The sequence below is a fragment of the Periplaneta americana genome, chromosome 11, assembly GCF_040183065.1.
Source record: "Periplaneta americana isolate PAMFEO1 chromosome 11, P.americana_PAMFEO1_priV1, whole genome shotgun sequence".
In the NCBI taxonomy this organism is placed as follows: Eukaryota; Metazoa; Arthropoda; class Insecta; order Blattodea; family Blattidae; genus Periplaneta; species Periplaneta americana.
This window is the reverse complement of record NC_091127.1, coordinates 103703841-103730003: the sequence shown is the minus strand read 5'-3', so window position 1 is coordinate 103730003 and position 26163 is coordinate 103703841. Positions and strand designations below refer to the sequence as shown.

At 35.8% G+C, this 26163-nt stretch overlaps 1 protein-coding gene across 13 annotated transcripts in view; it reads right to left on the bottom strand.

Moving 5' to 3' along the window:
* The window catches only part of LOC138709217 (uro-adherence factor A-like), a 1183483-nt gene that overhangs the window by 17025 nt on the left and 1140295 nt on the right, over positions 1-26163 (bottom strand). For 12 of the 13 annotated variants that reach the window (XM_069839807.1, XM_069839808.1, XM_069839809.1 and 9 more), the window contains 4 exons: positions 18617-18689; positions 11392-11510; positions 10388-10487; positions 821-4895 (listed from right to left, as the gene is read on the bottom strand). In XM_069839807.1, the coding sequence (XP_069695908.1) occupies positions 829-4895; positions 10388-10487; positions 11392-11510; positions 18617-18689 (4359 nt within the window). In that variant the 3' untranslated portion in view covers positions 821-828. The remainder of the gene's footprint in view (positions 1-820; positions 4896-10387; positions 10488-11391; positions 11511-18616; positions 18690-26163) is intronic. The other variant, XM_069839810.1, reaches the window with a different exon arrangement.

Genomic DNA, 26163 nt, shown 5'->3' with positions numbered 1-26163 from the left:
GAATCCTCAATAAACATATATTCACATTTTGAGTAAGTCAACTCGAGTTGAATGTGGTTACATTTAAACCTCATAAAATATGTCAGCAGTTTTATTTCTGGCTGTGAGTTATATACAGGTGACCCTCTTCTGAATAATATGATAGTGCAAAGTAGCTGCAGACACACTTGCAATTTGTGGTGAATAATTATATACGAAAAGCTGTGATTTTTTAAAATCATATTTACAACATAAAAGCATTATGCATTTTCGTATAATATCGAATATTTGCATTATAAAAGCAGTTACTCAAATATCAATACAGCCTGTTATAATATACACGTACACATTGAAATTACATTTTTGAGTTAATAGAGAATTGTTTTATTTGCCATTTTTATTAATTACGTTCAACAATTTAAAATTCTTCTTTTTAATACACAGGCGACTTTTTCCAATCAGTGCTGAAAAGAGGCAACCATTACACAATTAAGTAATTATAAATTATTGTATTGATAAAAATGAGATATACAAGTAACAAAGTATAATCAAATTGTTAGACACTTAATAACATATTTTTCTATAAATTAAAGTAGAGGTATCCCCTACATACGCCATGAAGGCACTTGAGGGAGGGGGGGGGGGGGAGAGAAATGCGGAAAAAAAATCTGTTACAGCAAAAGAGCTATAAGCAAAACAGCGATGCAAAGAGAGTCACCTGTAAATTCCTACCTAATTAATAAGTGTTACACGAAAGTCTTGTTATGTTGTTGTTACATACAATATACATTTGCTTTTTTCTCAAAACGGATTTATAGAAGCATTAGTAAAGAACACTCACCTCTAAGTCTATGGCAAAGTTTTCTTCAGTGCCTGCTGGGCTCGAAGCTCCCATTCCTCCTTCCTCTGCTGAATCCTCTTGAAGCGTGGAACACTGTTGTCATCATTGTTGTTGGACACAGATTTTATTTCACTTTGAGAATTTATTTTTTCAAGTTTAGATACCTTTGTTTCAGTATTAGTTATATCAATTTCTTTCTCCTTATATATGTTTCCCCATGCTCTATGTGGTGTCTTATCTAAACCAGAATCCGTCTTTGGTGACTCTGGTACTGTCCTATTTCTCAGTCGCTTGTCAGGGCTCGATCCAGGGTTTTCTTTGCGGTATATGTGGCTTGGGTCATTGTTTTGAGACGCATGTTCGTTATTCAAGGTGACACCACTGCTCAGAGATCTCTGGTACTTATTTGTCCCAGTGACAATGCTTCCATTTCGAGGAGTGATTCCTGCTGTTGAAGCCTTCAGCACTGGAGGTGTATCACTGGGTTCTATGTGAATTTTTGATTCAGCAAGAGGCTCCTTAATCATCTGTTTCTTTCTCTCTTCCCGTGGTGAGTCTCCACCTTCATTCTCTTTGTCACTATCCCTAGATTTTGTTCCCTGTTGCTCTGAAGTTGATTCGGTTCTTATTTTAGCTGCAACTTGCTGTCCAATTGCTTCACTCTCACTATCCTTTAGTTTTAAGGAACGGCGAGCAAATACTTTCAATAGTTCTGGTTCTTCGTCTTTACCACCTCTTCCAATATCTGCTCGAGACATGGATTTCTTTCGTATAACAACATCAGAAGAGCCCGAGTTATTTTCCTGAACACAGTTATTGTTGGACTCTCCAGACGTTTGCCTCTCTGCCTGTACTTCCTCATCCCTCCATGGGCCAAATTTCTTTCCTTCTTGTGTGCTCACTATGTCCACTCCTCCAGATGTCCGTTTCTCTACAGAATTACTTTCTTCTTCTCTCTTAAGCCCGAAGTCTTTTGTAGAAATTATTTTCCTTGTCCGAACAACCACCTCAACAGATCCAATGTCTTGTATCTTTTCCATTGACTGAATTTCCTCTTCTTTCCAAGAACGTTCTTTCACTATACGTTCCTTTATGAAAGGTTTCTTTCTTGAAGCAGATGTATCTGGGGTGATTGATACCTCTTGCTGTTGTTGTTGTTGTTGTTGTTGTTGCTGCTGCTGCTGCTGTTGCTGTTGCTGCACACTTGGTACAGCTGTTTTTTCAATAATTATAATATCTTCTAAATCCTGACTTGATTGTTTCTTTATTGAAGGCTTTTGGTTTTCAGCTGAATCAAGACTTGTTGCTTGCTTCTTCAAAACTGGCTTTGAAGATGTAGTTTGTGGTGAAGAAGATGCTGCACTAGACGATATAGAAACAACTGAATACTTCCGATTGGCATTTGCTGGATTAGTTGATGGTAGGGACTTGCTTCTCTGTTTTTGGGAGTTTGATGGTACTGACGTCACAGCTTCATGATCAATTACTCCAGTCGACTGATCTTGTGTAGCACAGGAAGATTCTGTCATTTTCTGTACAGACGTCTCTGAAGTTGTCTGACTGTCATAAATAACATTCCCTGCATTTAACACATCTTCTCTGCTTATTTTCCTGCCAACTGTGTGAGCCGCAGGTGTATCTGTGATCAGAATCTCATTCAGTGCTGCTTCAGGAGTTTCAGTGCTCGTCTTGTCAGTGACTTTTCCCACACTTTCTTTCCTCTTTAGCCTCATTTGTTTATCATCTGAGGATTTTAGTGGATTATGACTTCGGTCTGTATTATCAAATACAGCACTTGTTGACAATACCACATTTGTTGCAGGTTTACTGTCAACTTTGTTTAGCTGAACTTTGAGGAATTCTGGTACTTGTTCAGTTGTTACTGATGGCGCCAAAGGACGTGGAGTCCTTAATCCTTGAACACGATGAGAACCTGATATTTGAGATTGTTCCTTTTCAAAGGGGATTTTGTTGGCACCAATGGAGGTCCTGGAAGAAGGCTCCGGGGGTTTGGAAGGAGTGTCTATAGAAGATTTGGAAGGAGTGTCTGTAGGAGGTTTGGATGGTTCTGGCAGTGATGGTTTGGACAATGTTGAAAACAGGACTGATTTTGGCACATCCAAAGGGCTTACTTTGTCAAATGACATTGCAGGTACGGTGCTGCTCTCAGTGGCACTGATAGTGGGCAGTGTCCTGCTTCCTTCTTCATCAATTTTGTTGGTCTGAGTAATACTGAACCCCTCTGACCCCACAGGGATGATTACCTGCTGTGTGTAACTACTGATGCTTTCACTAGATGAGGACTTCTTGCTCGAAAAATTGGGTTCTGGTGACATAGATTTCTTTGATTCACTGAAACTACCGATGCTGTCCAAAGAAGCTGATTTCTTCATCATATGATCTGGGTGTCTGGAATTACGTATTCTGGCCACAGGACTATTTTCTACAATATTTGACGCATCTTTTAGGACACTTCTTGTGGTTATAACGGTATTTTTAGTAAAATGTCTTCCTTGGAATTCCATGGAAGTATCAGTTTTGTCATTAGTATCTTCTTTGTTTACAGTGAAAGCATTATAGTTTTCAACAATTGGATCTGACTGTGGTGTCTGACTCGGCACACTGTTATCAGTCACATTGCCTATTCTCTTTTGGCTGCTGGCAGTCTTTTCTTCTTCACATTTCCATAATGTTTCACCTTGTGAAGCTCTGCTTACTGTGTCTGTTTCAGTCTCCCCAGTGAAAATGGGTAAATTGTGTGATAAAATTGGGCCTTCAAGTTCCCTTCTGAAACTCTTTGATTTCTTGACTGCATACTTCCTATTGTCCTCCGCGTCCTCACTGCCTAGATTGTCTATGAGTGAGGTGTACTCACGGTCCTCACATCTCAGCTCGTTGGCTATGACTCGCTGTTGATAGGAAGACAGGCCGGCAATTTTTAGTTTTGACCTGAAAGGCTGTACCTCTGTAATACTGTGCTCTTGGTCATGGGACCTCTGATCAATTAATCTCGGCTCCAAAACATCTCGCCAAGGAGGTAGAACTTCTGAACTTGAACTGGTCTTATTCATCGAATAGAAAGGCGAGTCTGGAGGCTTACTACTGTAGAATCCAGTAGAAGGCTCTGGCCATGTCGGTTTCGGAGGAGAAGTGGAATATGACACCTGCATGCGATTCACTGGTAAAGATTCCTGAGACTTCCTTCCTGTAGTATCTGCTTCAATCCCTGATGGTGAGGCAGGTAAAGGCAGACCAATCGTCATCTCTTCTATTTCTCTATTAGTTTCTATCTTACGCTGGCCTTCTGGACTAGCTGGAATATTAATGGGCTTCACTCTCTGTCTGGCAGCAGGTGTACTCCGTGTGCCCCCAACTTTACCAATTAAAGCTTTCATCTGAGATGGAGGTACGTTGACAGCATAGTCAGTTACAGGTTCATTTGCATATCTTCCTTTCAGATCAATACGTTTTGGAACAACTGTGGCTAATTCTGAGACTTGTTTACTTGAAAAGGTGCTGCTGCTTGATACAGAGTCCATATCTTGTGGGACTTCTTTTTTCTTCTTGCCGCTTCTTCTTATGAATCGACTGAGAAAAGAAGAATCGTCCTTTTTCTTATCATCCCTTTCTTTGTGCATATCTTCATTATCTTCCCTATTCTCATCTTCCTCTCCTACTACACCGCAAATTCTTTGTGATATCTCCTTGTTAAGACTTTTAGATATGATTTCAGTCTCTGTTGACATTGTCTTACTGTGGAAACCTGTCATGTTGGCAGCTCTGGTGAGGCCGTATTCTTGCTCAGAGAGGGAGCGTTGGAAGGGTTGAATCACAGCAGCTTGTCTCTGAGCTAAATTAGAGTTGCAGCGCTTAACTTTTGAAACTAGTGGAGTGATGGAGGCATCGGCACTCGACAGCTCTGGTGTTAACGCTAGTCCAGGAGGAAGAGATGCAGATTTCAGTTGAATCTCAGCAGGCAGCACATTAGCATCAGGGTGCAGTGGCTTCATGCCATCAGCAGGCCAAGCAGTGGCACTGGATTTGGCAGTGCTAAGCTCATCAGTGCCAGTGATGTCTGCGAACAGGAGAGGAAGTCAAGCCATGCAACACACACATGCAATGCAAGTTACGTGGCACTTAGTGGCCAGCATGCTGCGAGTGTCTGGAAAGTTGTGAAGGAGAGAAAAATATTTACTTCAGAACAATGCGTTCCTTCTATATTAAGATAAATCAAGCAATTTTATAATGGTAGTCTCTTTTTTAAGACCCCTTAAACACTGCAGCCTTGGAAGACCTATTGCATCCAGAGACAGCTGAGGTCTCGCAAAACGATGCCTACAGATATCTCAGTCACAACTGAGACGCTAGTTCAAAGAGATATACTGTATATTCAAGGGACAAGACATTTCTGTCACTAGAATAACTAGCATATTATTTGCCTGGGGTTAGAGTTCTTTACAGCGATGTAAACCTCTGACATGAAACCTCTTGGTTGCTTCCTTTTCGAAAGAATTAATGCCAATTAATGCATCTTAAAAACATTTGCCCTCGGAAATGTTTGAATTTCAATCATTTTTATTCTTACCATACAGTATTTGTATTTTCTCTATTTTGAGAAATTAACAGCAAATGGTCGAAAGTGAAAGTGGAACTTAACATATGAGGAAATGGAAATTACAGCAGGAAACTTGCACGAAACACAAAATATTTTGAACTGATTAAAGCACAATTATAGCTTCTAAGGATTTTTTTAAAGTGGGGAGGAATTACACATGTTTCAACTATTGAATGTTTTCCTTAGCCAGTAACTCAAAAATCATCATAATGACTAGAAAATATAATACATCATGCTATATCACACGGACAACATCTAATCGAAATTCATAATCTTTGTCTTCAGTAAACTGATTTGTTGATTTAGTGATTGAGCATATTGGTGTCCTTGTGCGGGTTAATTTTAGATGTTGAAATACTTTTAAGAACTGAAACATTTTGGTGATAAATCTATTATTAAGTATTTGAGTTCCATTATAGTGTAAAACAGGGGTACTCAACCTTAGAATACTGCGGGCCAATATTTAAAAAAATTGTTGTTTTGAAGGGCCGCAGACATCCTCCAATAATAAATACAATTTACATAAATGTCTTACTAATTAGTGATTACTGTAATTTATAGTAATAAATAATACAAGTCTGTTCAAATATTTTTTTTTAAATTTTAAGTTTGAAACTTTACTATTGGGCTGCAGCAAACAGTGGCGGGCCACTGGTTGTGTACCACTGGTGTAAAAGGAGACAGAGAGATAAAGCTCCCAGGATTTTTCAAACTCGGGACTAGAATGTGATCATATGTTCAGCATCATGCTCTGGCCATCAAATCAAACGAAGATCAGGGGAAGGAAAACAATTCAAACATATGTAAACATGCATATGTATAAGGGGATTTGAGGCTGTGGGAAAGAGTCTATGTGAGCACCAAGCCAATTGGTCACACACCTCACACTGTTCCATTGAAGGAACCAAGAGAAATTTTGAAGGGAAAAGCCAAAAATGGAAGTAACCTAATAGATACTACACAAGTGGAAGAGAAGTCACAAACATATCCATAACGTGGCTGAACAGCAGAAGGGCAGAACTTCCTAACTTGTTAGCCAGAACGAAGTGGCAATGCCAGACAAGATCTGGTACTGAATGTTATAGAAGACCGAATTCCAGAAAAATACATAAAGCCCTCTGTCTGGGTTTGAATCCCATATCTTCCAATTCATATTCTGTTGTTCCACTGACAGAACTACATGGCTGCTAAAGAGTTGAATAGGCCTATAACCTAATATAAGCTGCTGGTAGCTTATTCTACTTTGATTTCAGTCTTGACACAGAATATTAAATACCTACGTATAAAAATTCACGAAATGAAAGATGATGCACAAAATTAAGGTTTAACAATAAAAATAACCAATTCGGTTAACTTTGTTTAGATGAAACTTTTAATAGGAAAGCCCAATCACTAAGTAATTTCCAGCATGATTTGTAGTATTACCAGCAAATAGGTATTACATCATATTACGTAACAACAATTATACTTCACACTTTGAAGTAAGTTGAAGTACATAAAGTTGTGAGAAGAAAGTTAGTGACATTTTATTATGTTCTAGACATAAAGCCAAACATAAAAAATAAATGTGAGAAGCATTTATAAGCACAAACATTACACAAAAACAGCAAGAACAAGTAAATGCTCTTCAAACCAATTTTATTAGCTATTATTATAGTGGGAGTTGCCAACACATTTCAATATGATCGATGAAGATTTTGACACTATGGAGAATTCCATTTCTGAGGTGAAGGCACCTAGGGACGCAATTCATTACTCCTGATGACAGCATGGCAGGCGAAATTACAACTATCAGAGCTTAATTTTGACTTGGGTAAGAAATGGCAAGTTCAGGGACAAGGTAGCCTATATGTTGTGGATAAAAGAATATTATTTTTTACAACACGCGATATTTATTATGAAGTTGTAACTGAGTTGAAAGTAAGACTGAAATGACTTACAATAAGGAGAAACTGATTAAACAACACAAAGTATGCGGCATAGTGTTGGGTAAGTTATACCTAAAGTGAGGTTAAGATTTCGTAACATTTTTTTTTTATAAAATTGGTTTGAAGAGTCAGTACAATACATAAGACAAAGCATGGAAATTAAGCGACAAGATGTAATTAATTACTTCACAAACAGCACGAAATATCACAGTCTTAAGATTTATAAAGCTTGTACACAATATAATTATTCTTGATTTATGAATTTACCTCATTTAGTAAATGAAAGCCAACTCGTCATTTATAACTATACGGTATCTTTTTTTACTACACTATATCCCTGATCACATATAACAGATTGATCAGCCTAATGCACTTTCAAGACAACAAATTTGATCAATTTCATTATGCTACCATCTAGCGACTGCAAAAGAAATCACATTATGAACCCTGATGGAATTGCATGAAATAATAGCTTGCAGCTGTACTGCCATCTAGCAGTCATTATCAAAAAATTCATTTTTGAAAGAGGAGATTCTAGCAGTTGTTGTTTTTTATATGTTGCCATTTTATAACAATCTGGCAAATCGGTTATTTCCAAGAAGTCGTCGCTGAACGATTCACATCGTTTATAGTTCACTTCTATTGTTACACAACAAGATGGATGCACTGAACGATTCACATCATTTATAGTTCACTTCTGTGAACGATTCCATTGTCTATTGTTACACAACATTTTCAAGATGGATGCTAATGCTAATGTTGCGCTATAAACCAATTTTCGGCAATCTAATGTAAAAGACTGCCTACAAATATTTGGAAAGTTTGAGAGAAAATACACAAATTCAATCTTCTAACACAATTTTTTTGTTTTTAAATTAAGTAATTTGCTGGGAGGCATCGTCAGATATATAGGCCACTCTTACACTAAACCTGGAGTAATTTAACCTTATTAATCAAATAAATGATTCTACTTACTGTTTTTTATATGCTCACTTGTATGTAATTTCTATTTTATACATATTTCATTGTTATTTTCCATCCAAAGATCATTAAGAACGATGAATATTACTTAATATGTCTATCTTTCTTCAAATAGTGTTTATATGCCATGTTAATTTTCATTTGTTTTCATAAGTTAACAATGATGCACATTGGAAGCAACATATAAGAAATTATTTTCCTACACAATCCACGCTATATTCACGTTCTTTTGGAATTATTAATCGAAGATGGTTTGCTTATTGTTTATTACACGCACATTTGTATGTAATTTCTATTCCATATGTTTTTTTTCTATCCCCCGATCATTAAGAATGGTGAATATTGTTCATGATTGTTTCCTGTATTTCTTAAAATAATGTTATGTGGCATGTTAGTTTTTATTTGTCGTTATTTACGTAAAAATGATGCGCCAAAAAATAAAAAATAATAATAATTCCGTACTCACTCCACATCCTATGTATTCACGTTTGTTTTTCAGTGATTTATTAAAGAATGTACCGGTATTTTAAAGACTAATAATTTAGAAACATGTTACATAAATCATCCTTGTGCCAAAATAGAATGCTCCCTGGACCAAATTGTCGTATTTTGCAGTGGTCGTTAGTACTCGCTGAAATGGGTAATAATATAATATAATTGTGTTGCACGTAGCAAGCGGGGTATCGGGGCTTTATGATGATCCGACGTGTAGCACATGATGTAAAAAGCGGGGTATCGGGGCTGCAAGCCCTGATGATGATCCGACGTGTAGCACATGATGCAAAAAGCGGGGTATCGGGGCTGCAAGCCCCGATGATGATCCGACGTGTAGCACATGATGAAAAAAAGCGGGGTGTCGGGCACTGAAAAGTGCCTTTTCGAAAGCATGGTGATGCGCATTTGACAAACGCAGTGTATGTACTTGCTAATAATCCCTTTTTATTTATCGTTATTTACGTAAAAATGATGCGTCAAAAAATAATAATTTCGTACTCACTCCACTTCCTATATTCACATTTGTTTTTCAGTGATTTATTAAAGAATGTACCGGTATTTAAAAGACTAATAATTTAGAAACATTTTACATAAATCATCCTTGTGCCAAAAGACGATGATGCTTCCTGGACCAAATTATCGTATTTTGCAGTGGTAGTCAGTACTCGCTGAAATGGGTAATAATATAATATAATTATGTTGTACGTAGCAAGATCGATTATTCAATTGATAGGATATTTTATGAGGTTGTCATGACTGAGATATCTATTGTCAATTGCTTTTATTTGTCAGAAGGCCTTGACTGACGGGTATATAAGGACCGGTGCTCTTAGGGGTGGAGGTCGGGGTTTGGGACGGCTCACAAGTTACAAGAGAAGGGAGAGAGATACCTGGTATTTTAAAGATTTATATCGTTCACTAGATGAGTTGATTCAACTAACCTGGAAATAATGTGAATCGTTCAGCGACGACTTCTTGTAAATAACCGGCAAATCTGATTTATATGTGATCAGGGACTATCTATACACAATAATTTGTCAAATATGATTAGATTATTACACAAATACGTGTTATATTTAAAATAAGAAATTGTTGTGGAATGATGGTATTCCGTAATTTTGTAAAGAGAATCTCCTCACGAAATTATTATACTACGATACGTAAATTGGAACTTTAAATGAATTGTCAGCCTTTCACCATGAAATAATATTAGTATGAAACTTACATTTCACATTTAATAAAAAAAATATATATATAAGAAAAGAAAGAGAAGTAGGGTGCACATTTGCCGAGTGAGAAAAATTGAAGAATTTGACAAATTTACCCCTGTGACAGACGTTTGTGTTGCAAGAAACATCAATATCAGTACAATTTTTTTGGATCACAGGTTTATGATCTTCACTTTTATTATTATACTTGCTAAGTAAAAGGATATCTCTATAAATTGATTTTGTTTTTTTGTATGCTGTTCAATGCTACATAAACAAGTAAGCACATGATCTAAAGTGTGTACCGTACGTTAAAGACTTCAGCAAAGCAGATACCAACCTTGGTCTGATGACCTCACATCAGGACTAGCGCTTCGACCTGACGTCTCTTCATTCAGTTCTGGTGTCGATGGCAATGGACTGCCTCCTGTCAACTGCAACTAACGAAGAAAAATATTTTAAAGTTAACAGAATAGCAAATTTATAGCTTGTTCAAATCTGAAGTAAATGGAACTAGATTAGGAAGAAAAGAATGAGATAGGCTTGTTGGAACAGATGTTGTGAGAAGAGTTATGTAGACTAAGGCTGGGTGCAGACCAATATAGCAAAAACATTCTTGGTTATACCGAAAGCAATTTGTACTATCTTGTTTTTTCTGAAAACAAAACATTTCTGTTTGTTGCACTTAAGTTAGTTGCTATGACTGAAACAGAGAAGAATTTAGCTACTTGGTGCCTGTAGGCAGAGAAAAATATTTCCGTCGCTTATTTCGACATTATTATTGAAACAGTGCCTTTAAAACTAACAGAAAATTGTTTACATCATTAATTAAATTCATAATTCAATTTCATTGGACTGTGAGGGAGTGATGGCATTGCCTTCTTAATCACACCAAGGTAGTTGTTATGGGAAAGAGAAATGACCGTTGTCTGCTTGCACTGCTCCCTGGAAGTAGTCCCTGCAGAAACTATGCATACATCGTTGCATACCACTTGTATGTATTGCTGAATGATCAAATATGAAGAAATTTTCACTTCATATTTGTAAGACAGAGTAATTTTTCGTGCGAATTCTCCATGAAAGCTGTTTTTTTTGTTGAAAATATCGTGATTATAAAGTAATTTCGTGAATTTACATCAATTTCGCGATAATTCGTAGATATATTTTATTTAATTTTGGGCTTTTTCATTCAGGGATTTGCATTTTCCATGCATAAAAATAAGTTTTTAACACATTTAGTCTATATCATTAATACAAAAAAATCACATGTGCCCCTATCTATAAAGTAATGTTTACAAAACTCACGTTTCCTTACTGCTAATTAATGTTCAACATAATGTTTACCTGTTGTATTCTCCGTCTTCGTGGTGCCCCATGTGTTCTTTTTGGTCTCACAGCCATCCTGTGCCGGGCTGCACTGTGATTCAGCGGTATAGCCGAAACTCCCACATCAAGCTCCAGATCTGCCAATATTGTAAAAGATTATGTTAGATTAGATTCCAAACAGAAACAAATTAATCTAACATGCTAGCTGATTGTAATATACAAGTGAGCCGTAAGGAATGTCATTTATTCTGGTGGATGATTACTTTAGTAAAGAGCAACACAAAAGTTAAATACCGGTACCATCTTTCTACATGGAAATATTGTATGTACTTCGGTACATCACAATAATAAATACAGTACCATTATGCTGTGTTTTGAATAATTTTCTAGAAAAACGTGCATTTTAAAATACATTAATTATGAGATCGTACAATGCTGTAATCAGTAGGGAGTCCAAATTAGGTTGTGTTACTTTGAACAACCCCGTCACCTGGCTTGTTTTGAATAGGAAGTAGATGGTCATTGTCATTACCATGTACATTGTTTTTAAACTTGTAAGAAAAAATAAGATGATATGCCTTTTAATTTTTGTGTTTAAACAGTGTTAGAAAACGGATAATGAATAATGCTCATTTCAGGTTAAACAATATCTTGAAAAATTTAAAATAAACTCTTACTTACTTGTGGCTTTCAAGGAACCCGAAGGTTCATTGCTGCCCTCACATAAGCCCGGTCCCTAGCCTGTGCAAGATTAATCCAGTCTCTGTCTATCATCATATTCCACCTCACTCAAATCCATTTTTATATTATCCTCCCATCTACATCTCGGCCTCCCCAAAGGTCTTTTTTCCTTCGGCTTCCCAACAAACACACTATATGCATTCCTGGATTCGCCCATACATGCTACATCCTTTGTCCATCTCAAATGTCTGGATTTAATGTTCCTAATTAACTTATGTCAGGTGAAGAATAGATTGCGTGCAGTTCTGTGTTGTGTAAGTTTCTCCATTCTCCTGTAACTTCATCCCTCTTAACCCCAAATATTTTCCTAAGAACCTTATTCTCATACACCCTCAATCTCTGTTCCTCTCTCAAAGTGAGCGTCCAAGTTTCACAACCATACAGGACAACCAGTAATATAACTGTTTTATAAACTCTACAATCTTAAATATAATTAAATGTTCAGGGAACATAGACAAGAAGATGCACTTATTTCAAACTACAGGCAAAAATAAAAATATGATATGCTATGCTTATTTTACGTTAAACGAATGATATTAAAGATATTATTTTTAAACTCTTTGGTTTCATTTTAATTAAATATCCATCTCCTTCTTGGTTGACCAAGACTTCGCCTTCCTTTTGGTTTATAGGCCTACTTATACCAGTGGCGTATACTGGTAAAAGGGTTTGGGCTACCACTGACCCTATTATTACACAAAATATATTTTTAAATCCCTATAATAAAATTCCTTACATATTTACGTGAATTCCAGACGTCTTGATTGGGACGAAAATACGTTGATGACTTCGTCATTGAAATTACAGTTGGGTCACTTGCAAAGTTTCTGTAGAAATGACTTTTCAATGGACATCAGTGCCAGGCCGGATAAACGTTCTTGTGTATGAGTTGATCTACAGTAGGATTTTATTCTCTTCAACGCAGAAAATGTTCTTTCTACTGATGCTGACGTAGCTGGTATTGTCACAATTAATGTTGCCAATTTAAGGACTTCAGGAATAACTTGGTTCAGCTGGTTTTCATGTATGGCATATAATATTTCATGGATAGGTTTGTTCGAAAAATCAAAGACTTCTGCTGAATATATTACACTTAATTCATTTTTCAAACCTACTTGATCAAAGTGACTGTTATAGGACTGAAATAATTTGTTTAGTGCCTCATTCGGGAAGTTTTCTCTATAAGCAGAAAATTTTTGAGAATCTAGAAGATGTGTGAACTGAAGCTTTCCATAATCAGAAAATCTGTCAGTAATTTCCATGTGCATACGATCTAGTATGTGTAGTACAGCTGCCTGTATTTCAATTCATCATCTCCTTTTCTTCGCTTTAATGGTGGTTCCATTGTATTGGCTGAAGAATTTTCATTTTCCATATTACTCCATATGGACGGAAACCCACTACGTCTGAACTCGAATATAGTATTTTTTTAACTTTGATATCTCTTGCAAGTAGTATGCTATGTCTAGACTTTTTGGTAGTATGCTATGTCTAGACTTTTTGTCTGAAGAATATTGTAGAGCACATCTGTATGTGCGAACACTCTAGCATAGACTTCAAGAAGAAATATATTCTGAAACTGTGTGAAAAAATTCTAATATCCTTGAGCCTGCACAATTACAGCATCATCCCAGTTTTCTTCAGGGTCATTACAAATGATATTTTCAAAGAAAGCAGTCCGTTTTTCTCTGTATTCCTTTACTGTATTTACAAGCCGAGATGTAAAATTCAATCTAGTTGGTGCTACTTTTGGGAGTTTCTTGTTCATAAATTCTTGAGTTTTCTGATCTTTTAGGAGATGATGAGAAAAATGCAGCTAAACCCGACAGTGTTTTGAAAAAAATGCGGCATTCTGGAATGGATGAAGTAGTTTGTTGCAAAACTAAATTGAGAACATGGCTCTAACAATGGACAAATAGTGCTTGAGGACACTTTTCTTGAACTTTTGTTTTTAAGCCATTAATATTTCCCGCCATAACTGAAGCACCATCGTATGTCTGTGCAATCAACTTATTGCCGACATTGTAGTCTGCTGTAACGCCTTCCACATGCTGAAATAAAGCAGCAGCAGTTTTGTCCGAACTGACATTTGTGAATCCTATAAACCGTTCTTGAACATTGTCAGTACTATCGATGTATCTTAAAACAGTGGACAATTGACTCTGATTAGAGCAGTCACTTGTTTCATCAACAACAATGGCCGCAAAAGGTGCTTCTTCTATTTCAGATTTTATATTCTTTATCATAACCCCACTTATAGCAAATATTAAGTCATTCTGAATTGCGGGAGAAGTACCACGAAATATTGTTGAACTCTCAAGATGATTGGCCAGTAAATGGTCAAATTCACTTAAGGAACTTAAATATTCAATATAATTTCCTCTATTGTCTGATTCCACACTCTCGTTATGACCCCGAAAAGCCAATTCTTGTTTTCCTAGAAAGCAGACTGCGTTAATAAGACGCAGTAAAATCTCCCGATTTTTTTTTTTCACAAGAGCATTGTGTTGGTTGATGTGTAGAGCTTTTTGCTTATCTAGCTGTAAATCAATTCTTGTCTTTCCAAAGTTTGCAAAGTTCATGCTACTACAAATATGAGCTTTTGATTTGTCGTATTCTAGGACTGCCGTTCGAAGGGAGTTCATATTAGAAAACTCCTCTTTTGACCACACATTAGTTTCGCGGCTAAATAACAAACATGGCCAGCAAAATAGTTTAGACAGTTTAGAACTACCACACAACCAATTCCACTTACCATATGATGTTGAAGTGAAATGTCCATGGACAAATTTAACTCAGGAGTTGGTCTTTCCATTTTCACAATTTCAACTTTCTCGTTGTTATGTACGAAGGTTAAAAGGCACTTTTAATAAACCTTCTATTACACAGTCATTTTCAACACAAACCTCTCCAGAAACTTGTTCTGCCATATTTTTCACAATATCACTTAATTGGGAAATTAAAAACTTAATAATTCACAATTAATATAACTGTTAGGCACTCGAACAAATCACAGATTTAAAATAATGCACTGCAAGAACACAATCACATTCAGAGCTAGCGTACTAAGCATATTGTTGCTTCGCGCCTGCGAAGAAACCGATCACGAGAGCGGCAACTCACACGCCTACACTGTACGATAGAAACAGTAGGGAGCGGGGGATGGGCAGTTGTGCGAAGGACAGCGTGAGCGGAACGGTCACAGGCTACCTCACGTAGCAAGCAGTTTCTCCAGCGATGCCGCCTTGACAACTTGTTTCTTTTCGAGAGCAGAGAGCGCATATAAATCTAACAATTACTTTAATTACTATGGTAAAACTAATAATACAAAATTATTACATTATGTTATATTATAAACTTTTTCTTTTGTAATGTCCTTGGGCTACCGCCGGTAGCCCCAGTAGTCTGCAAAATACGCCCCTGACGCATTTGTAGTACAGTAAAGTGTTAATTCCATGCTGAACATACATTCATGCCATCTTTGTGCATTATTTTATATTATTTCCAGGAGACTTGGCAAATTTAACTCTCCTCTAATATTTAAATTTCAATTGTGATCCAGTAGACTGTATCCTGCCACAGCCTTAGGAGTTCATTTTATCAACTTCTATTGCTATTTTCTGTTTTGATGTTAAAAGAGTCCATGTTTCTGAACTTAGGTCAGTGTTGGCACAGCTATTATGGTACCGGTATTGTATAAAACTTCCATATACGTAGTTCCTTTGTCATCTTTTTATATAATGTTCATATGTCCTTTTAGAACAGAAAATTTTGATGAAATGGACAGTAACTTACATTTTGTCAGGAGTCATCTGACAGTGATAGAGTTCTTGTATGTGTTGTAAATCTACGACACAAGATTCCTGGCTTTACTTTTCTTCCGAAGGTAGCTTGTTAAAGATTTTTAATGCCTGGGCATGCGCTCTTAAATATGTATGACATGAGATGAATTTGAATCCAAAAATCTCGTCTTAAATAGAAAGTGTGGTAATTACTCGGCCATGAAAAATTACGCAATGAGCACTATAAATACGAATATTCCAGTCCCATATAGTCAGGAGATCAGCTGTCTGTAATCATTTTAGTATACCGGTACCTAACTATTGGTTGCATTCCAACGCTGAATACTTGACAATGAAATCTTTGACTTCTCTAAAATGAGTTTGGTTTGATTTATATTCATTTTTAATTTATGCATATCATACATATACGTAATCAAGTATCACTATTCACAGAAGGATAGTACCAATGAGTTTATGAATCCATATGTTCCCATTCTTCTGCATCAGATTTTTCCATAGTTATTAATAGAGACCGGATTTTAAAGGGAATCCCCTTTTTTTTATTTCAACACGAAACATGAAATAATTAATCACGATGTTCAAAACTATCTTCCACCGACCAAATTATGTGATTTTTTACTTCCCTTTTTTAATCCATATTCCCTTTTTTCCACTTTTTTAAAAACATCTCTTATTTTGGTCCTTTTTTAACGGAATATCGCAAACATTTAAATAATTGTCCTATATTTTTTCCGATAGGCCTATAACTTCCTAAGCAAGCGAAAATAAATATCGTTCTTCTTCTGATTCCAGACATTCAAAAACTAATAAAGTGTGCTGATTTAGAGTTCGGGATAAAAAGAAAATTTTCACCTCTAGTTTCAGTTGATGTTGAGTGGTCATTTTCTGTTTATGAAGACATTTTGTATTCAAAGAGGCAGAATCATGTTGAAACAAATTGAAATGTTGAATGTGATCAAATACAGCACTTTCCTTATGTTGTGAAGCGATAAATATAAGCTTGTGTGTGCTATGTGTATCCATGAATGTGCTGAAGTGTCTTTTCAATTAAAATAGCAACTTTTGAAGGAGTAATAAAGTCCTTTTTCAAGTCCTTTCTTGACTATATCAAATACAATACTTTCCTTATGTTGTGAAGAAATAAATGTAAGATTTTGTGTGCCATGTATATCCATTAATGTGCTGAAGTGTGTTTCGGGGAGTAATATAGCTATTTTTTTTTAAGCTATAACTTAACATTTTTTTTTGTCCTTTTTTTGATGAAAAATTTTCCCTTCAAAATCCGGTCTCTAGTCACTAACATGTGACATGTGCTGCCAAAAGCTAAGAAAGAAGTAATGACACAGAATTTTGCTTTTATGAACAAAATAATCTTTTGCGTGTAATGTAATAGCTCTACTTCTTCATCCAATAGAAGACAGATTTGAACTTCTGCTTAGAAATGTCATTACCAGAGACTGGAACTTTGGCAGAATGCCTTTTTAAGTATGTTAAATCTATCTTCATTTTGAAAGTAAATCTGTACGAATTATCCTTGTGATTGAAACGTCACAGTTTTATGTTGCCATTTTTTGCCTTTTTTAATATAAATGCCTAATTTACAAAATAAATGCTTTTTTTGGCCTTTATTTGATTATTTATCTATTATTTAGGTCTATTATTAAAAATTGCCTACAGGTACATTTTAATTTATTTCTATAACCACTACAATGAAAGTGACCTCACCGAATGTATATTATTGTCTTTCAGTCAGTTGATATTCTCTTTGCAACAATGAGTGCTGCCCTGCAAAAATGTATAACAGTAAATGTTTTATACAAATCTGGCTTTCAGGTAGTAGCTTCCTGTAAAGCAGGTTTGAATAATTTCAAGGAAAAATTGTTCTGGGGCCGGGTGGATACAAAGGAAAAATTGTGACGGTGTCATGTATAGTTCCTGGGATAGCTCACTCAGAAGAGCATTCACGCACTAAGCGAAGGGTCCCGGGATCGGTACCCAGCCCCAGAACAATTTTTCCTTGAAAGTAAATGTTTTAATTATCGCTTGTGTTTATTTGACAAGGCAACAATGAGTCCGGGTCTAACGTTATTTTCCTTACAGTTTTCATTGCGACGTTGTTGTAGCTAGCTTATTATTTCGTATCGCAACATATCAGTACAACTAAACACAAAAATGCACTTTCTAAGGCTACTGGGAAGAAGATTTCTTTGCTTCCAACAGTAATTGCAATATCGAGTCGAAAATCTCAATTTGCATTAGACTTATGTAAAGCTTTTCTTGCTGCTGAAATCCCTTTGTGGAAAGTGCAAGGTTGTGGATCTAGTGCAAGGTTTTTGTAATTGCCTTTTATTGCGTATTTTAGCATTATGCCTTTTTGCCTGCTTATTTTAGCTATTTATGATGCCTTTTTGCCTGCCTATTTTAATTATTCATAATGCCTAAACTTCCGGTCTCTGGTCATCACCCATGGCCAGGTTTGAATTTGCGATACTTAGGTCCAGAGACCCTTATGGTAAGCACTTCAAACAAAAATTCAAGTATAAAATAACAAATGATATGGCAATACCGCTGATTTGACTAGTGGAAAGATGCAATTCAATCATCGAGATGAAACATTATTGCCGCCTGTTGACCTAAATATTTTCATAAATGGAAGCAACTTCTCCTGTTATAGAAACCTCTGAACAAGCTTAACTCACCATTATCATGGAACGTCTTCTTGTCATGCAATGATAGTTTTGACGAGTGACCTGAGTGCTGACCCAGAGAATCCTGCAGACACACAGACATAATCATTTCAGTATAGCAGTTCATTATTTGTGGGAATATGAAGCAGTACAATGTGCACACGCTGCAAACAATCTGACACACTTCCTTTCATCTTAATTTTTAGCCTACATTCCTGCGTGAAGAACAGTAGCAGAGTTACGTGTTCATCTAACGATTTGTCTAATTGCCTGTCTGTACTACAATGAACTCGGATTTATTTGTTTTTAATATTCCACATGTACTCCTTATGAAGAATTTGATTGGTTGATGAGTTTTCGGTTGATTGATGAGTCAACTGGCTTATGTGACAATCAGTTAGCTACCAGTTAGTTGGTCTGTTGACTGTTCAGTCGCTTGGGTGGCTCTACCTTTATAACAGTGGAAATGATACTGAGAATATCCTGTCCAAAAACCAGATTATGATAAATAAGGCTATCTCTTGGTTAAACAACAAACTTATTTTAAATCTAGGGTTACCACGAGAAGAAATTCTATAGGAGGACATGGAATCTAAAATAAGAGGACAATGCTTGAAAAAGGAGGACTTTTTAAAAATTGGTATGAACAAAATTAAAGATAAAAACAATGGCTCACCTTAGTCAGGTTTCTCACTAGTTGCTGGATCAATATTACTGTACATCTGTACCCTACTTATCAGTGGAGCCCACTTTGTCTGTTCAGGCTCTTGCGCACAAACTTACATCTTATAACAAATAACTATGGAACTGTTCACAGAACATGTCCTTGAAATTATATTTCGCCATGATGATACCTCTGACTGTCTCCGTTAGCATGTGATTTCGTTCTTCTGTCCATTGAGCAGATATTAGGGAAAATATTCTCTCAACACTTCCATTGTGACTTGTAATAAATAAATAGAATTGACATATTTTTAAGAGTTTTAAGAAAGTTTTAGTGCTCGCAGAACTATTGGAATTGAAGAATTTGCACCATTGTTTATCTAAAGTTAAATCTTTGTCCAAATTAACTTGATTGGCATATTTTTGTACATTGCAGGATAAAATTGATAAAATAGCTTAGAATCATAGAAGTGACATTTTTAGAGTGTAAGAATTCAATGCATGTCAATAAGTCATCATATTTTATGTTTTTTTATGTGCTCCAGCTTCAACAATTGAAAGCAGTTAAATTATTTCATAGGTTTTCACCATTTGTTTAGACATTCTATGCATAATATCACACATTATTCAATATTCATATTGATTCTAGTTGAAATGCGAAATGCTGAACATTTCAAATTTTTTTTTAAATGCCTGCCGGACAGGATAAAATGATTAAAAAAGAGGACATGTCCTCCTTTTTGCCGGACGAATAGTAATCATACTTAAATCAAAAAGTGAACAAATAATTTTTATCTTTGAAGTGGTAACTTTAATAAATTCAATTCAGTTCAACTTTTGAATATGGAAAGTACACATTCAATTACTGTGCAGAAAGTTGTATAGGGTAATATATTTATTAAAGACTAGCCGTACCCGCGCGCTTCGCTGCACTTGTTATAAACAAATATTATTGACTTAAATCTGTTATATTTCCAAATACAGCTTTATTATTGTTAGTCAATAACTTAATTAATTTATTATCAATTATAAATCGTTTTCTCCTGAATTACCGGTACTTTCAAAGTTGTATTCAGAACTATGAATATAAATGCTATTACCATGCAATAGGTTATGGAGTTGTTCGATTAATTCTAATTTTAAGCTTGGTATTATGTTAGACCTAACAGCATCTGAAATAGAATATATTTGTAAGAACTGAAGATTGTTTACTCTCAACTGGAAGAAGGTTTTGTCACCAAACGATACCATTTGAAATAAGGTGTTGTACTGCCGTATATTATTTAAAACGTGTGTTGATAATGGATATACTACTATAAGTACATACCTAAGTTTTTAATTGGTTGTGATGGCTCTTGAATCTCAGGAAGAAAAACTTTTCCACCGGTGCAATGTATTTAAGACTAATTTACAAACATGTTAAACGAATTATTCTTGCAACGAAAACGGATGCTCCCTAGACCAAATAGTCTTATTTCAATGCAATTACTTCATAATTTCATCTGCTATTGTATGATGTTATGAGTGAAATAACTATGTTGTTAATAGTTTTTATTGTAACATTCGGCTATAACTGACCGAGTATTATAAGATATCGAGCTCAGAGAGGTGGAGTTTGGGGTTTGAGATGGCCTACAAACCACAAGTCATGCTAAAGATGTTGGTTTGTTAATTATTCAATATGGAATATTGTGCACTACATAGAACTGTTACCTCCTATACATTACTCTAGTTCACCCAAATACTAATTAAGCAATATGTACTGTTATGTTACCGGTACTGAATAATTAATACCATAGGCAGAGAGAGAACCGTTTCCTTGGGGGGGGGGGGGGGCAAGCAAAACCACAGAATCCCAATATAACGAGATTATGGGGGACATCATTTATCTTCTCCCCCCCATTATAGCTTGATCTTGGTACAGTATATCAGAATATGATCATTTAATAAAGGTATTGTAAAATAAAGTAAAATTGTAACAAAATATACAGACAATTTTACCTCTTTTTCCTCTTGTAAGGAAGAGGGACTCGAAGACTTGCACTGCATCCTGAGGCTTATTGTGCTTACCACTCCTATTCTGTAAATGATTGGGTAGCCGAACAGCAATACTCTTGCACAAATATAGCACGCCACATCATGAACTTAACCCGGGCTATTGTATGGATGATGATAAGTGAATTAATGATGGCGAAATGAGACCGAGGTCCAACATCGAAAATTACCCAGCAATTCTGCTTCAATTGGTTAAGGAAAAACCCCTGAAAAACCCCAACCAAGTAATTGTCCAAACCGCTTGTTTCATGGCCAGACGTGCTAACCATTACTTCACAGCGGTGGACCAATTTTACATTTACTTTATCTGTTTATTTAAAAGAGCAAGATAATATATGAAATTTTAATCCTAATTATTTTATTTCATCTCGTCTTTAGGTTTAACCGGGATCACTTTTCTTTTTTCTGCATTGTAGTGCAGTATGTTATTCATATTTCTACAAGTGGCTGCTTGAACACCTGCAGAGCTCTAACACATTAGTACAGGATGTTACAAAAAAAAAAGAAAGAAAGAAAGAAAGAAAGAAAAAACCTTATAGTGCTTCCATTCCTCAGATTAGATACAGAAATTCTTATACATTCAGAAATTTGAAATAAATATTATAGTCCAGACACATGATTGAAGACAATAATTCGTCAATTTAAGCACAGAAACTTAATCATAAACAAAAACAAGAAAAATATTTTGAATTCAACATTTTCTAATGTTAATAGAAAAAAAATAGAGTTCGGCCAAGTTAGGGGGAGGCAATGCCACCCCCCCCCCCCATAACTACACCTATGATTAATACTTAATATGTGTAGCTACATTTGTAAAATTATTCCATCTCTGGCTTTCATTCTTTCATAAAAAAACGCAACGAAAATCAGATATTAAATTTCAGTACGGTACCTCCAAATAGCATTAAATTTAACTGTAGTACATATAGCTAATTACACTAGGGAACAAGTGTTCTGCGGTAAAAAAGAAAGTTGGTAATTCGTATGGAAACCGATGCCCTGAGTCCGAAAATGATTTCATTTTTTATGTATCACGTCTAGTTTTGTCGCAATTTCAATTTTTCGATATTTATTGCCGCGCAGTATTCACTATGCATTAAGCCTAGCTGCCCCCTAGCTGATGGCACTAAATTTCCACAACTAAATATTTTTGTTCTAATATTTATCTCAGAATGATGTTTCATCATCCCATGCCCTACAGAGGCGTATTCTGCGGACTACCGGGGCTACCGGCGGTAGCCCAAGGAAATTACAAAAGAAAAAGTTTATAATATAACATAATGTAATAATTTTGTATTATTAGTTTTACCACAGTCATTAAAATTAAAGTAATTGTTAGATTTATATGCGCTCTCTGCTCTCGAAAAGAAACAAGTTGTCAAGGCGGCATCACTGGAGAAACTGCTTGCTACATGAGGTAGCCTGTGACCGTACCGCGCACGCTGTCTGGTCGCACAACTGCCCATCCCCCCGCTCTCTTCTGTTTCCAACGTGCAGTGTAAGGCCGGGTGAGTTGCCGCTCTCGTGATCGGTTTCTTTGCAGGAGCGAAGCAACAGTACGCTTAGCATGCTAGCTCATGAATGTAATTGTGTTCTTGCAGTGCAGTATTTTAAATTTGTGATTTGTTCGAGTGTCTAAGAGTTATAGAGCAATTCCACGTGTAACTGACTGACATTTACAGTACACTTTGAAAGCAAAATGTCTGCCTAAATTGTATAATGGGTTGAAATTAGACTGTGTCACCGCAGGATTTTATAGAGGGAAGTGTACACTTAAGATACATATAAAAATAAACGTTTTTAATAGGAAAAGTATACTATTTATTTACGTCCAAAGTGTGTGTAACAGACTGACATAAATGTCAACTCTCTCTTCAGGTGAACATGGTTCTCCACAGATTTCTCTAAATTGTCATTGCTGATACAATTTTGCAAAATATAGTTCGGAAAGGAAATTGTAATCTTCAATTTAAGTTGAAAACGACCTCCAAACCACGATTAGTAATGGAGTTATGGCCGAAAAAGTGATGTGTAACAGACTGACCTCATTCTGTAACTGACTGACATCTCTGAATTATAAAATGAAGTTGTACTTACAGAGCCGTAAATAGTACAAAATAATATAAAACTTGATAAGTAGTAAATTAACATAACAATCAATTTAAATGAATAATATGTTTTCCAGAATACAAAAATTAGTTTGCTTAACCATGCATCTTAAATGACACAAATTAATGCACATACAAGTATTATATAGGCCTACTTAATAACATATATAGTTATTTCTCTATGATTAAATACTGTATATACTAGCCATATGCATTGGTGTTTAATTTTAGGGCTATAAGAGTGTCACAGCAACCTTGACAGCGCTTATCACTCTATATGGCATCAACTCCCCAGTGTAAGACAGTATGTTACGTTATTCAAGCGCGTTCCTAATCATCTGGCACTGACCTCCTTATCGATTACGATAAGGTGACGCAGATCACAGTTTATATTTCCCATGCCTATGGCTGTTATATATTATGTTCATAATAATAGATTAGAATGATGACTTCTACTTTTAGATTGAATTTGAACCATTGGAATTAAACACGTAGAAGCACTCGTTGACTCACTTATTTAGTCTAACAAGTATGTACTGCAGGAACACTGTCAATATGTCACTTGTTATCTGAAGAAACTTTAGTTTCTTTTCACACACGGAACCTGTGGACCTTTCGCACTGATCGTTCACAAGACAGTTGTACATATTCTACAACATAGGGATCTAACACTTTCACGTAATGAACTCCATGAGATGCCGGAATAGGTGCAAGATGTTCTAATCATTTTTCGAGATACTTTTTTCCTTCGTCTATCTCAATCTGTGCTACCTCCTTAACAATAATTTGGATGTTTTTATTGCTCACAATGTTACAAAATTCTGTAGTGCTTTGTATCTTCTTCTCCGATTTCGCAGGCATCCATGCCATCCTTTTTACTTGGCCTCCAATCACATCCACGGCCCCTTTGCCATGATGTGACTGAAAGAAGTTCCATTCTATGTTAAATCCAAATATGCGAGCAAGCAATGTCACATTTCTCAATGTTTACTTCTGTTTAAAATGACTCGCTGCTTTATCTGAAAATATTTTTACCACCTCAATGTTCGGAAGAATCGCCAAAATTTCCGAAAACACTTTTCGTAGACAAACATCCACTGCATATTTGTCATGTGCTACATAATCTGACACTAATGCAGAGGATTTCTTCTGAACTTCCCTGTCACCTTCCTGTCTAAACCAGGCAACAGCAGTAAATATTGAGACCTGCTTATTGCTCCAATGAGCTGCCTGAATCTCATTTTGCTTTTTTCAGGTATAATTACTGCACACTTATCACCAGTTCACGTACAACTTCACCAAGGCATTCCAAGTAACTAAGCACACTGTGAGAATGAACAACATAACAGCTGAGAGCGCGACATGTCAGTCACTCACAATGCCGCTGTGGAAAACGAAATCACTTTAGAAGAAAATGTTCTAATACTTTTTTATTGGTCATGTAGTAATAACGCAGAATACCAAAGGAAATTTTAATCTGTCAATTATTGTGCTGTGTGGAAGAGTTTTTGTATGTTTCTTGTGACGGACTCACCGTAACTTACAGTACAAATAATTATAATGATTTTAAGTTATTTAGGATCTTAGGATACTTCAACTAATTACATATTTACTTCAAGGAAAGACCAAAATACAGTATACAAAAAAAATGGCTCGAAATAAAACAAATTTACGTGTCCAAATTGTGACACGAAACATAAGTATCTATACGTGTTTTTTTAAGCGTTTGGAATATGATAAGATCTGCAGCAAGTTATAGACTAAAAGAAAGAGTATTTTAAACATTATCTTACGAAATAAGGCGATTTAAAGTATAAAGAAACATATTTCTTCAACAAAAATACTCCTTCATCAATTTCAAGAAATTCACCTCAGTATGACTTTTTCGTGGAATTGCTCTATATTAATTGTGAATTATTAAGTTTTTAATTTCCCAATTAAGTGATATTGTGAAAAATATGGCAGAACAAGTTTCTGGAGAGGTTTGTGTTCAAATGACTGTGTAATAGAAGGTTTATTAAAAGTGTCTTTTAATCGTCGTACATACAACGAGGAAGTTGAAATTGTGAAAATGGAAAGATCAACTCCTGAGTTAAATTTGTCCATGGACGGAAAAGAAAAACAGCGTGAGTACACACGCCATTTCACTTCAACATCATATGGTAAGTGGAATTGGTTGTGTGGTAGTTCTAAACTGTCTAAACTATTTTGCTGGCCATGTTTGTTATTTAGCCGCGAAACTAATGTGTGGTCAAAAGAGGGTTTTCTAATATCAACTCCCTTCGAACGGCAGTCCTAAAACACGACAAATCAAAAGCTCATATTTGTAGTAGCATGAACTTTGCAAACTTTGGGAAGACAAGAATTGATTTACAGCTAGATAAGCAAAAAGCTCTACATATCAACCAACACAATGCTCCTGTGGAAAAAAAATCGGGATATTTTATTGCATCTTATTAACGCAGTCTGCTTTCTAGGAAAACAAGAATTGGCTTTTCGGGATTATAATGAGAGTGTGGAATCAGACAATAGAGGAAATTATATTGAATATTTAAGTTCCTTAAGTGAATTTGACCATTTACTGGCCAATCATCTTGAGAGTTCAACAGTATTTCGTGGTACTTCTCCCGCAATTCTTAATGACTTAATATTTGCTATAAGTGGGGTTATGATAAAGAACATAAAATCTGAAATAGAAGAAGCACCTTTTGCGGCCATTGTTGTTGATGAAAC